General features: G+C 45.7%; 1 protein-coding gene across 1 annotated transcript in view; it reads right to left on the bottom strand.

The window, feature by feature from the left end:
- LOC140185888 (prominin-1-A-like) overlaps window positions 1–9,507 on the bottom strand; it is a 95,868-nt gene extending 86,361 nt beyond the window's left edge. The window contains 2 exon segments of the mRNA XM_072239692.1: window positions 5,532–5,888; window positions 9,329–9,507. Of these exon segments, the coding sequence (XP_072095793.1) occupies window positions 5,532–5,769 (238 nt within the window). The 5' untranslated portion in view covers window positions 5,770–5,888; window positions 9,329–9,507.
- Window positions 9,508–13,519: the final 4,012 nt, after the last annotated feature.

Below are 13,519 nucleotides of genomic sequence, written 5' to 3'. Positions count from 1 at the left end.
AGAATAAAAAGGTAGGGGGAAAGGGAGGGAGGGCAGCTTGAAGGTGGTGGGTGATGTGGGAAATGCAAAAGGGCTGGAGAGGAAGGAATCTGAAAGGATAGGGGAGTGGACCATAGGAGTAAGGGAGGGATAGGTGATTGATTAGTAAGTGCGTCAAAGGTTAAGGGGCAGAAGACAGGAGAATGGGGTTGAGAGGGATAATAAATCAGCCATGATGCAATGGCAGAGAAGAATGGAAGGGCCAAATGGCCTAATTTTGCTGCTGTGCCTTATGGACCCAATCTTCTTTGAAGAGGGTGAATGTGGAGAGACGGAAGAGCGTTGAACTGGAAACCATGACAAAACAGATTGGTGTGTTTTGGACAAACGGGCAATTAACCAGCAATTGTCGCTGTAAAGCAGTGCAACTTGAACCGGCTGTAATTAATGTCATTGTTCAGGGAACTCGTTCTGCTTCAGAATGCTAGTGTTCTCTGTTGAAAAGGGTGTCAGGTAAACGGATTCATTTAACAATGGACTATAGGGAACTATCTCGTTACAGAAGCTGAAGTAGGCAAACACGAAGCCAACCCGATATTTAGCATGAACGAATAAGTGGGTAGTACAGTTCACTAATTACAGAGAATTTAACCTTGCCATGCCTAGCATTCCAGCACAGTTCCTCCCCACCCCCTGAGTTGCAAATAATGAAGCGAACAACGAAACGCCGTCTTTTTCTTCTCCAGCTGGTGCTGAGGGAGAAGTACCAGTTCCCGCTGTGATACTGTACCGGGGTCAAGGGGAACGAAGAAGCGCTCCATTGTGTCAGTTTTGTTTGTCACCTGTACCGTACATCGAAAGCAGGCCAATGCAAATTGTAAACACCAGCGGGACAAGTTGTCATCCCTATGGCACTCTGCTCGTCCCGTCCCTTCGGTGCAAGAAGGCAAGACAGCAGCTATTTTTCATTAGGAGTTTGAGGAGATTTGGTACATCACCCAAAGCACCCGCAAATTTCTACAGATGTACAGTGGAGAGCATTTTAACTGGCTGCATCACTGTCTGGTATGAGAGAGGGGCTACTGCCACAGGATCGAAGTAAGCTGCAGAGAGTTGTAAACTTAGTCAGCTCTGTCATGGGCACCGTAGTATCCAGGACATCTTCAAGGAGCGATGCCTCAAAAAGGCGGCGTCCATGTTGAAGGATGCCCATCACCCAGGACCTGCCCTCTTCTCATTGCTGCCGTCAGGAAGCAGGTACAGGAGCCTGAAGGCACACAATCAACGATCCAGGAACAGCTTCTTCCCCTCTACCATCTGATCTCTGGATGGACACTGAACCCATGAACACTAACCTGCTACTTTTTTAAAAAATATACTTTTTTTGCACTACTTGTCTAATTTAACTATTATGCATATTTACTGTAATGCACAGGTGTTACTCTATTATTACTGTAAGAATAGCAACGTGCTTCTGCCGCAAAAAGCGAACAAATTTCACAACATAGGCCAGTGATATTGAACCCAATTCTGAGATCATTTCAACTCTTTGTAACAGGTTATCAATTCATTCTAATACACCTCTTCCCATATAGTGGGCTCTTAATTTATGCACGACCTTCCACGTGCAGCCTTATCCAATGGTTTATACAATGCTCAAAATCCACAGATGTTACAGGTGGACAGAGTGATGAAAAGGCATTTAGCACGCTGCCCGTTGTCAGCCAGGGCATTGACTATAGGAACCAGGACAGAAGGCATTGGTGAGGCTGCACTCGAGTAACGTGTACAGTTTAAGTCACTTTCTTGTAGGGTAGGTGCGATTGAACTGGAAAGAATGGACAAAAGATTTACAACGATGTTACCGGAGAGTAGGGCCTGAGTTATAGGGAGAAGTTGGCCGTGCTAGATATTTAATCCTTTGAACAGAGGAGAATGAGGAGCGATCTTACGGAGGTGTTTACACTGATGAGATTTGGGTAACAATCTTTTCCCCCAGGGTTAGGGGAGTACAAAGCAAAGGGCATAGGTTTAGGGTGAGAGGGGAAAGATTTACGAGGGACGTGAGGGGCAACCTTTTCCCCACAGAGGGGGAGGGGCTGTCAGAGGAAGTGGTTGAGGAGGGTGCAATCGTACTATTTCAGAAGCACCCACATAGGTACACAGGGGAGGTGCCTGGAGGGATTTGGGCCAAGTGCAGGAAATTGGAATGAGCAATGTAGTCAGCATAGACTCGTTGGGCTGAATGGCCTGTACCCGTGCTGTATCGATTCGAAAGAGGGTTACAGGTAGTAGTTGTGACAATGGGGTTGAAACAATAGCAGCAATTCCGAACAGTGGAACAGACTTGAAAGGCTGAGTAGCCTAATTCTGCTCCTGTGTATTGTGGTCTTATTAATAGGTTACAGTGAGATAATAACTAAAAAACCCATAAAGAGAGAAAAGATTAAATAAGGTAAGCTAGCCAATAATACAAAAGAGAATTTTTCTCTCCCCCCCCCCCCCCCAAGATATATAAAGAGTAAAAGTGAGATGAGAGTCGATTTCAGACTACTGGAAAATGACACTGGAGAAGTAGCAATGGGTGACAAAGAAATGGAAGATGTAATAAATGTTTTTCATCACTCTTCACTGTGGAAGGCACCAGCAGAATGCCAGAAATTTGAGAGTGCCAGGGGCAGAACTGAGTGTCGTTGCCATTACTAAGGAGAAGGTGCTTGAGAAATTGAAAGGTCTGAAGGTCGAGAAGTCACCTGGGTCATGTGGACTACACCCCAGGGTTCTGAAGGAGGTGGCTGAAGAGATTGTGGAGACATTAGTAATAATCTTTCAAGAGTCACTGGATTCTGGAATGGTTCTGGAGGATTGGAAAATTGCAAATGTCACTCCAGTCTTTAAGAGAGGGAGGCAGAAGAATGGAAATTACAGGCCAGTTAACCTAAGTTCGGTGGCTGGAAAGATTTGGGTGTCTATTATTAAAGTTGAGGTTTCAGGGAACTTGGATAGATAAAGTTAGCAAGGTTTCCTTAAGGGGAAAATCTTGCCTGACAAATCTGTTGGAATTCTTCGAGGAAATAATAGGCAGGATAGACAAAGGAGAGTCAGTGGATGTTGTTTATTTGGATTTTCAGAAGGCCTTTGGCAAGGGTGCTACACACGAGGCTGCTTAACAAGAAAAGAGCCCATGATATTACAGGAAAGAAACTAGCACAAACAGAAAATTGGGTGGCTGGCAGGAGGCAAAGAATAGGAATAAAGGGGGCATACTGTATTCTGGTCGGCTACCAGTGACTAGTTCTCTGCCGCAGGGGTCAGTATTGGGGCTGCTTCTTTTCACGCCATACGTCAATAATTTGGATGAAGAAATTGATGGCTTTGTGGCCGAGTTTGCAGACGGTACAAAGATAGGTGGAGTGGCAGATAGTGTTGAGAAAGCAGGGTGTCTGCAGAAAGACTTGGAGATTGAGCAAAGCAGCAGCAGATGGAATACCGTTTAAGGAAGTGTATGGTCATACACTTTGGTAGAAGGAGTAAAGGTGTAGACTGTTTTCAAAACAGGGAGAATATTAAAAAACAGATGCAAAAGGACTTTCAGGACTCCTTAAAGATTAACTTGCAGGTTGAATCAGTGGTAAGGAAGGCACATTCAATGTTAGCATTCATTTCAAGAGGACTAGAATGCTAAAACATGGAGGTAGTGCTGAGGCTTTATAAGGCATTGGTCAGACCACCCTTGGAATATTGAGAGCAGTACTTTAGGCCACTTGTCTAAGAAAAGATTTGCGGGTTTTGGAGAAGATCCAGAGGAGGTTCACAAGAATGATTCCAGGAATGAAAGGGTTAAGTTATGAGGAGTATTTGATGGCACTGGGACTCTACACTCAGGAGGTTAGAAGAATAAGGGGGGTGCATGGGTGATCTCATTGAAACCTATTGAATATTGAAAGGCCCAGATAGAGTGGATGTGGAGAGGGTATTTCCTATCGAGGGGGGAGTCTAGGACCTGAGGACACAGACTCAGAATAGAGGGACATCCATTCAGAACTGAGGTGAGGATGAATTTCTTTAGCCAGAATGTGGTGAATATGTGGAATTCATTGCCACAGATATTATGGAGGCCAAGTCATTGGGTATATTTAAGGTAGAGGTTAATAGGGTCTTGATTAATTAGAGAGTCAAAGGTCACAGTGAGGAGGCAAGAGAATAGGATTGAGAGGGATAATAAATCAGCCACAATAGAATGGTTGAGCAGACTCAACGGACTGAGTGGTCTAACTCTGCTCCCATGTCTTATGGAGGAGTGAGGTTGAATTGCTCTCTGAGCCAGTGTAGAATTAATGGGCTGAATGGCCCCCCCCTTTACACATGGAAGGAAATATGAATTATACTCCTGGTCAGGATGGTGCGTGACTTGAAGGGGAATTTGTAGGTGGTGGTGCCATCGTGTGCTCTGTGCCCCTGTCCATCGTGGTGATAATAGCTGGCTTGGGCGGTGCTGCTGAAGTGAAATGGACTCGAAACTGCAGTGCAATTGGTACCTGACGCACCCCACAGACCCACTGATCCTTTGGTGGAGCGATAGAGTGAGGAGCATAGCGTTGCCTCCACTGTCCTCCTCTAGCACGTTACCTCACACTTCCCTCAAACAAATTCCAATTGCTTCCCAACACAATCTCATAAGAGAATACCTACAAGATCGAAAGACTGCAGAGAACATTTGCAAAGATGTTGCCAGGCCTTAGAACCCGAGTTATAGGGAAGGGCGTGAAACATCAGCTGTTCATTCCCCTCCACAGCTGCTGCCTGACCTGCCAAGTGCCTCCAGCATTTTGTGTGTGCTGCTGCAGCATTTTTTTTTGTCAGTCTTCACCAGGACGTTGCCTGGGATGAAGTGTTTGAGCTACGAGGAGTGACTGGAGAGGTTCGGCCTGTTTTTTGAGGAGGCAGAGAGGAGCATGTTTTAGAATGAGAAAGCTAGGCAGGGTAGACAGCAGGAAACTATTCTCCAAATTGGGGAATAGCGACTCCCCAGACTTGGGGGCGGCACTGTGGCCCCGCAGTTAGCGCAATGCTTCATAGCACCCCCGATCTGGATTTAGTTCCAACCGCTGTCTATAAGAAGTTTTCTCTCCATGACTGCATGGGTTTACTCTGCTCCGCTTTCTTCCCACACCTTAAAGGTGTGCAGCCAGTAGCTTGTTTGTTCACATAGGCGTAATTGGGCAGTGCAGGCTCTTGTATCTCAGAGGGACACAGGATCAAAGGGCATAGGGCGGGCAGTAAGGGATTAGAAGAGGACCTTTGCCACCTAGGGAGTGTTGAGTTCCTGAAATGTACTCCAGAGAGAGCGTTGGAGGAAGAATCCCCGACTGCATTTAATAATAAGTGTCTGGACGAGCCCTTGAATTACTGGACACCGAACATGCACAGCGACGTACCGGAAGACTGGGTGAGTACTACTCAGTGTGGGCCAAATGGCCTGCTTTCCTGCCCCACTAACCCCACAGCTCTGCAGCCTTCCCCTTTAAAACCCGGCCGGCTCGCCGTCTCACCTGTTGGGAAGGGGTTGGGCTGAACGATATCGAGGAAGTTGTGCACCATGCGGTAGAGCACTGACAGCCCGCCTGCCTCGACTTCGGAACCACGGATGTACGGCGCCTCTGGGATGCTGCTGGAGTTCCCAATGTTCTGGCCACAGTCTTGAACAGAAGCAGCCGTCCGAGAGAGGGCAAGCACTGCCAGCGTCAGCAGTTCCCATCGGGAAGCTGCCAGGAGCCCGGGGAGAGCCATGACCACCACAGCGGAGTCTCTCCACACTCCAGTACGTCTTCCCCTCTTTCTCCAAGAAGTGTTTGCTTTAAGATTGCAGTGCCTGGTTCATGGTGTTGGGCGGGATTCTGATTCATGCACTGAGAAAATAAATGTGTTACTAAGCAATAAACATTTATTTCCTGTTCCCACATTTGCATACTATTTACAATTGACTTCCCCTCTATGTCTGACTTTACAATATGTCTATTCACAAAGCAGTAATGATAACAGGGTGATTACTCCATTCGAGTACAATTTCTCCCAAGGGGTCTTGCCCGTAATTTTGTTTAGGACAGGGAGGCTGATGCGTGGGCAGCCACCACAAAGTCCTTGACAGGTTGGGGTCGAGGTCCGGTGGCAGAGAGGGCAAGATGATTGAGGACCCTTCGCTGCCATTGTGAGGGGGCATCATCTCCCACCAGCCTCCACAGTTCTGGTCTTGGTCGGATTACTCTTAGACTGGAACCTCCCAGTCGACCGTACCGCCTGGGGTGACCCTACCAGGAGCCGAGCTCCAGATGGCATTGCCCTTGGGATCTCAAGCTTCTCCAGCACGACAAGGTGACGCCTGTCGGAGAAGGCTCAGAAAGCAGGGCAATGGGACAGTGGAACATCTGGTAGAGCGCCCGGCCTCACAGTCGCAGGGCCGCGGGTTCCACCCCAGCCTTCCGAGCCATCAGCGCGGAACTTGTGTCTTCTCACGCCGACCGGATGGGTCTCCTCTGGGTGCTCCAGCTTCCCCCCACATCCCAAAAAAGCCCTGCAGGTTGGTGGGTTAATGGGCCATTGCAAGTTTCCCGAAGAGCGGAGGTGAAGTGGTGAAGTCTGTGAGGGTGGGGAGGGTGGAGCTGAGGGAGGTGCGGGGGGCAGGATACAGGGAGAATGGATTGCTTTACAAGCCAGCATGGAACCAAGGAGCGAAAATATCCTTATTTATTCACTTGGAGAAAGAACGTGGAACAGACCTTTCCAGCCCAACGAGACGCACTACCAGCAACCCATAAATTTAACAACAGCCTAATCACAGGACAATTTACAATGACCAATCAACCTACTAATGGGTACATCTCTAGATTGTGGGAGGAAGCCAGAGCACCCGGAGGAAACCCGCACACTCACAGGGAGAATGTGCAAATTCCTCACAGGTGGCACTGGAATTGAACATTCAAACTTTGATGCCCTGAGCTGTCGTGCTAACCGCCATGATGCCATGGTGCTCCTCCATAAGGAAATATAGAATCCACTTCTCCAAGGAACAGGAACAGCCTCCAGCAAATGTATTTTAGGTAAAGTCAAGGTGATTATCATAAGCACATGTAAACAGAGGCACAAAGCAGAAACATAAGGGCTTCACAGGTACACAGCATCAGTTACACAAAAAAAAAACAGAAATCAAACATAGATAGTGTACGATCTTCAGATAGAGCAGAAAAAAGTCCAAAGTGATCAAAGTGGTGATTAGAGTTGAGCCAGTTGGTTCTACAACCAAATGGTTGAAGGGGAGTAGCTGTTCTTAAACTTGATGGTGTGGGACTTCAGGCTTCTGTACCTTCTGCCCGACGGCTGCAGTGAGAAAGTAGCACGGCCCAGAGGGTGATTAAAGATCAAGATTAACTTTACATCGTCACATGTACATTGAAACATACAGTGAAATGCATTGTTTGCATCAATGACCAGCACAGCCTATGGTGGCGTCTGGCACCAACGTAGCTTGCCTACAACTTTCTAACCACTTGATGAGGGGTGTTGTCTTCCTGAGGTAGTGACTCATTTAAGAAGAGGTAGTGCAACTGTAGTTTGTGTAGTCTGGAACTTAAAAGGCTCAGGCAGGTAACAGTTGAGGTTTTTAACCTCATTATTAGGAACAATTCCTGCTGTGAGTAGTTTCTGCTGAAGGTGAGAGAGACTAAAAGTACATGAAATTCAGGATGATCGACAAATGCTGGAGATCCGATCATTTACTATTTGGAACATAGAACATTACATCACAATACAGGCCCTTTGGCCCATCCTATTGTGCTGACTTCAGAATCTACTCTAATATCAGTGTAAATCTTCCCTCCCACTTTGCCCACAGTAGGCACAGTGGTGAAGTGTTTAATGTAATGGCATACAATATCACCGGCTTGGGTTCAATTCTCACTGATGTCTGCAAGGAGTTTGCACGTTCCTTTTGAGACTGCATGGGTTTCCTCCGGGTGCTCTGGTTTCCTCCCACATTAAAACGACGTACAGGTTAACATTAGTAAGTTGCGGGCATTCTACTTTGGTGCCGGAAGAATGGCGATACTTGTGGGCTGCCCCCAGCACATCCCTGGACAATGGTGGTTGTTATTGCAAACAACGTACTTCACTGTACGTTTCAGTGTTCCAAAGTATATGTGACAAATAAAAGCTAAGCTAACCTAACCTATAAACCTCCATTTTTCAATTATCACGTGTCTATCAAGGTCTCTTAAATATCCCTAATGTAACTGTCTCATCACCTTCTTTAGCAGAGTGTTCCACGCACACACACCACTCTCAGGGTAAAACAAAATCTACTTCTAACACTGCTTTACTTTCCTTCAATCAGCTTAAAATCCTGAGGAAATGGCTCAGACACGACTGGTCAACTGTCCGCAGATGCTGCCCGTCCTGTTGGGTATTTCTGGCACCATCTGACTTCCAGAAGTGAAGTGAGGAACCATTTCTATGCAAGGCCATAGTTTAGAACCAGGCTCAATGGAGAATTCAAAATTAGAGATTTATACGAGTTTCATATCTAACCAGGAGGTGGATAGTTGGCAAGGATCAGCTGTGATCTAATTGACCATAAAACATAGGAGCAGAATTAGCCCAATATGGCCATGGAGTCTGTTCTGCCCCTTCAATAATGACTTCTTTCCCCCCAACCTCACTCTCCCGCATTCTCTTTGCAACTTTTAACCCCCTTACCAATCAAGAACCTATTAATTTCTGTCCTAAATATAACCACTGACTTGGCTACACAGCTCTCTGTGGAAACAAATTTCACAGATTCACCACCGTCCGGCTGAAATTGCTCTTCGTCTCAGTTTTAAAGGGATGTCGCTTTCTTCTGAGGCTGTGCCCTCAGATCCTGGGCTCTCTTACGAAAGGGAACATCCTGTCCATATCCACTCTTTAGGCATTTCAATATCTGCTAGGTTTTAATGAGATCCCACTTCCTGCTCCTGAACCCCATCGGGTACAGGCCTGGAAACAAAGGCATTTCATATATTAAACCTTTTGTTCCTGAGATTATTCTTGTGAGCCTTTCACATCTCTGCACGCAACACCCCCCCCCCCCCCACCCCTCCGCATCACCATCTCACCTTTGACCAGGCATCATGTACAAAATGCTGGAGGAACTCAGCAGCTCAGACAGGATTTATTGAGAGGAATAAACATTCGGCAATTCAGGATGAAACAATTCATCTTGTGTTCACCTTTGACTAACCCTTCCCTTCACTCTTAACCAGTCCCTTCCTTTGCAGCTACCGGCCAACCACCCCCCACTTCCTTCATCACAACTCACCTTCATCAGGCTGGGTTCTTGCTAGGAAGCACATTTAAAACACTCACATTAATCCTGGCTCATCTAACTATAAACACAAAGAAACAATGCTAACAAGAACCTAGACACATTATTCTCTGGTCCTGTAGTGTGGGGGCAGTCTTCTATCTCATTTTCCAGCCAAACAAGATGTCTGAACTTTCCACCACGTTTCCTAATACACCCACAGGCTCTGTTCCAAACACAACTTTTTGATCCAAACTTTGAACCTTATCCCTTCTCAGGCTGTTAAAGAATAAAAACTTTGACCTGAAAGCAATAGGTAATCTTAAAAGCAGCAGCGCACACAACTTGAGCTGTGCTCAGCATGAATCGGAATTATTTGTTCCCTTGGTAAATTAATAACCTTGGCGATTTCTTGATCAGAGTTTTGGAAACTAGTATTTTGTTTCACTGGGCACTTGTTATTTCACAGTCTCTGGAAGAAGGTTGCATAAACTAAATTTTTTTAAGAAGTTACAGTGAGATAGAATTAAAATTTGCTTACTGCTTCCTTTCATTTGTTAGCTATTCTGCAGCTACTGTGACTAAGTCACATTTCATTCTAATCTTGATAATACGTTTCCTGTAATGACGGCCCATACACACACGGATAGCTCCGATCACACCAACATTCAATTTGTGACGTGATATTAATTGGGCTCTGAGCCATTTTTTAAAAAATATATCCACCAGGCATATTATAACATGTTCAGAACTAACTAGGGATTCTTGAGAATGGCTGAAATCGAAATCGAAATTAAAATTAGAGTAACAGAGCAATACAGCATGGATTCAGGCCATTCAGGCCAAGCAGACCATGTCAACCATGGTGCCCACCCATCTTGTCTATAGTTTCTGCATTTGGCCCATATCCCTCCAGTCTCCACCCCTGCAGGTACCTATCCAAGTGCTTCTTGAATGATTACTACTGTACCTGCCTCAACCACTTCCCTTGGCAGCTTGATTCATACTCTCACCATCAACTACATGAAAAAGTTTCCACTCAGGCCCCTCTTAAACCTTTCCTCTATCACCTTAAACTTCTGCGCCTCGTACTGGACTCCTTACCCTGGGAAAAAGACCATTACCATCCACCTTATCTCTGCCTCTTATAGTTTTAAACTCTTCTATAAGGTTGCCCCTCATTCTCTCACATTCCAAAGAAAAAAGACTGAGCCTAGCCAATCTCTCCCCATAAATAAGGCTTTCTTGTCCTGGTAATTTTCTCGGAAATCATTACTGCACACTTTCCAGTAAAACCACGTCTTTCTGACAACAGTGTGACCAGAACTCTATAGGATACTCCAAGTACAGCCTCAACAATAACATTGTATATAGAAACATAGAAAACCTACAGCACAATACAGGCCCTTCAGCACACAAAGCTGTGCCAAACATGTTCTTACCTTAGAAAATAGCCCTCCATCTTTCTAAGCTCCATGTACCTATCCAGGAGTCTCTTAAAAGATCCTATCGTTTCTGCCTCCACCACTAACCCATCCCCTCCACTTCATCAACCAGGTCATTTATAAAAATCACAAAGAGTAGGGGTCCCAGAACAGATCCCTGAGGCACATCACTGGTCACTGACCTCCATGCAGAATATGACCTGTCTAAAACCACTCCTTGCCTCCTGTGGGCAAGCAAGTTCTGGATCCACAAAGCAATGTCCCCTTGGATCCCATGCCTCTTTACTTTCTCAATAAGCCTTGCATGGGGTACCTTACTAAATGCTTTGCTGAAATCCATATACACTACGTCTACTGCTCTAACTTCATCAACGTTTTTAGTCACATCCTCAAAATATTCAATCAGGCTCGTAAGACCTGCCTTTGACAAAGCCATGCTGAATATTCCTAATCATATTATGCCTTTCCAAATGTTCATAAATCCTGCCTCTCAGGATCTTCTCCATCAACTTACCAACCACTGAAGTAAGACTCACTGGTCTATAATTTCCTGGGCTATCTCTATGCCCTATCTTGAATAAGGGAACAATATCCGCAACCCTCTAATCCTCCGGAACCTCTCCTGTCCTCATTGATGATGTAAAGATCATCACCAGAGGCTCAGCAATCTCCTTCCTCACCTCCTCATCTGGTCCCAGTGATTTATCCAACTTGATGCTTTCCAAAAGCTCCAGCACATCCTCTTCCTTGATATCTACATGCTCAAGCTTTTCAGTCTGCTGCAAGTCATCCCTACAATTGCCAAGATCCTTTTCCGCAGTGAATACTGAAGCAAAGTACTCATTAAGTACCTCTGCTATCTCCTCCGGTTCCATACACACTTTTCCACTGTCACACTTGATTGACCCTATTTTTTCATGTCTTATCCTCTTGCTCTTCACATACTTGTAGAAGGCCTTGGTGTTTTCCTTAATCCTGCTCGCCGAGGCTTTCTCATGGCCCCTTCTGGCTCTCCTAATTTCATTCTTAAGCTCCTTCCTGCAAGCCTTATAATCTTCTAGATCTCTATCATTACCTAGTTTTTTTGAACCTTTTGTAAGCTCTTCTTTTCTTCTTGACTAGATTTACAACAGCCTTTGTGCACCATGGTTCCTACACCCTACCATCCTTTCCCTGTCTCATTGGAGTGTATCTACGCAGTACCCCACTCAAATATCCCCTGAACATTTGCTATGTTTCTTCTGTACGTTTCCCTGAGAACATCTGTTTCCAATTTATGCTTCCAAGTTCCATCCTGATAGCCTCATAGTTCCCCTTACTGCAATTAAACATTTCCCTAACTTGTCTGTTCCTATCCCTCCCCAATGTTAAGATGAAGGAGATAGAATTGTGATCTCTATCTCCAAAATGCTCTCCCACTGAGAGACCTGACACCTGACCAGGTTCATTTCCCAATACCAGATCAAGTACAGCCTATCCTCTTGTAGGATTATTTATATATTGTGTCAGGAAACCTTCCTGAACACACCTAACAAATTCCACCCCATCTAAACTCCCCACTCTAAGGAGATGCCAATCAATATTTGGGAAATTAAAATCACCCACCACAACCACCCTGTTATTATTAGACCTTTCCAGAATCTTTCTCCCTATCTGCTCCATGATGTCCCTGTTACTATTGGGTGATCTACGAAAAACACCCAGTAGAGTTATTGACCCTTTCCTGTTTTTAATTTCCACCCACAGAGACTCTGTAGTCAATCCCTCCATGACTTCCTCCTTTTCTGCAGCCGTGACACTATCTCTGATCAACAGTGCCACACCCCCACCTCTTTTGCCTCCCTCCCTGTCCTTTCTGAAACATCTAAAGCCTGGCCCTCGAAGTAACCATTCCTGCCCCTGAGCCATCCAAGTCTCTGTAATGGCCACAACATCATAGTTGCAGCACTGATCCACGCTCTAAGCTCATCCACTTTGTTCATAATACTCCTTGCATTAAAATACACATCTCAAGCCATCGGTCCGAGTGCGTCCCTTCTCTATCACCTGCTGATCCTCCCTGCTCTAAGCTTTCTCTATTTGTGAGCCAACCTCCCTTTCCTCCGTCACTTCAGTTCCCACCCCCCTGCAATTCTAGTTTAAACTCTCCCCCAATAGCCTTTGCAAACCTCCCCGCCAGGATATTGGTCTCCCTGGGATTCAAGTACAACCTGTCCTTTTTGCACATGTCACACCTGCCCCAAAAGGGGTCCCAATGATCCAGAAATCTGAATCCCTACCCTCTGCTCTAATCCCTCAGCCACGCACTTATCGTCCACCTCATTCTATTCCTTTACTCACTGTCCTGTAGCACAGGCAGTAATCCTGAGATTACTACCTTTGTGGTCCTGCTTCTCAACTTCCTTCCTAACTCCCTGTAGTCTGTTTTCAGGACCTCCTGTGTGTGAAGGACCTGAAGCATTGTCGATGATCCTCACCATCCATTTCACAATCTCTTTGGCCCACACAGTAAGGAAGGAGGTACAGGAGGAAAGACAATGATAGACAACCTCATCAATTTCTGCAACAAAATCTGGCCAGCACCCTGGACAAAAATCACTCATCATCACTCTCCCCAAGAAAGGCAACTTACAGTAGTGCCAGTATTATAGAACCACAAGTCTTGTCAGCTTTGCAAGCAAAGTGATGCTGAAAGTAATCTTGAACAGACTGAAACCACAGGCAGAAGAAATAATCGCCAAAGAGCAGGTTGGATTTAGAA

Source organism: Mobula birostris, chromosome 21 (assembly GCF_030028105.1).
Source record: "Mobula birostris isolate sMobBir1 chromosome 21, sMobBir1.hap1, whole genome shotgun sequence".
NCBI lineage: Eukaryota > Metazoa > Chordata > Chondrichthyes > Myliobatiformes > Myliobatidae > Mobula > Mobula birostris.
This window is presented reverse-complemented; position numbering and strand designations above follow the sequence as displayed.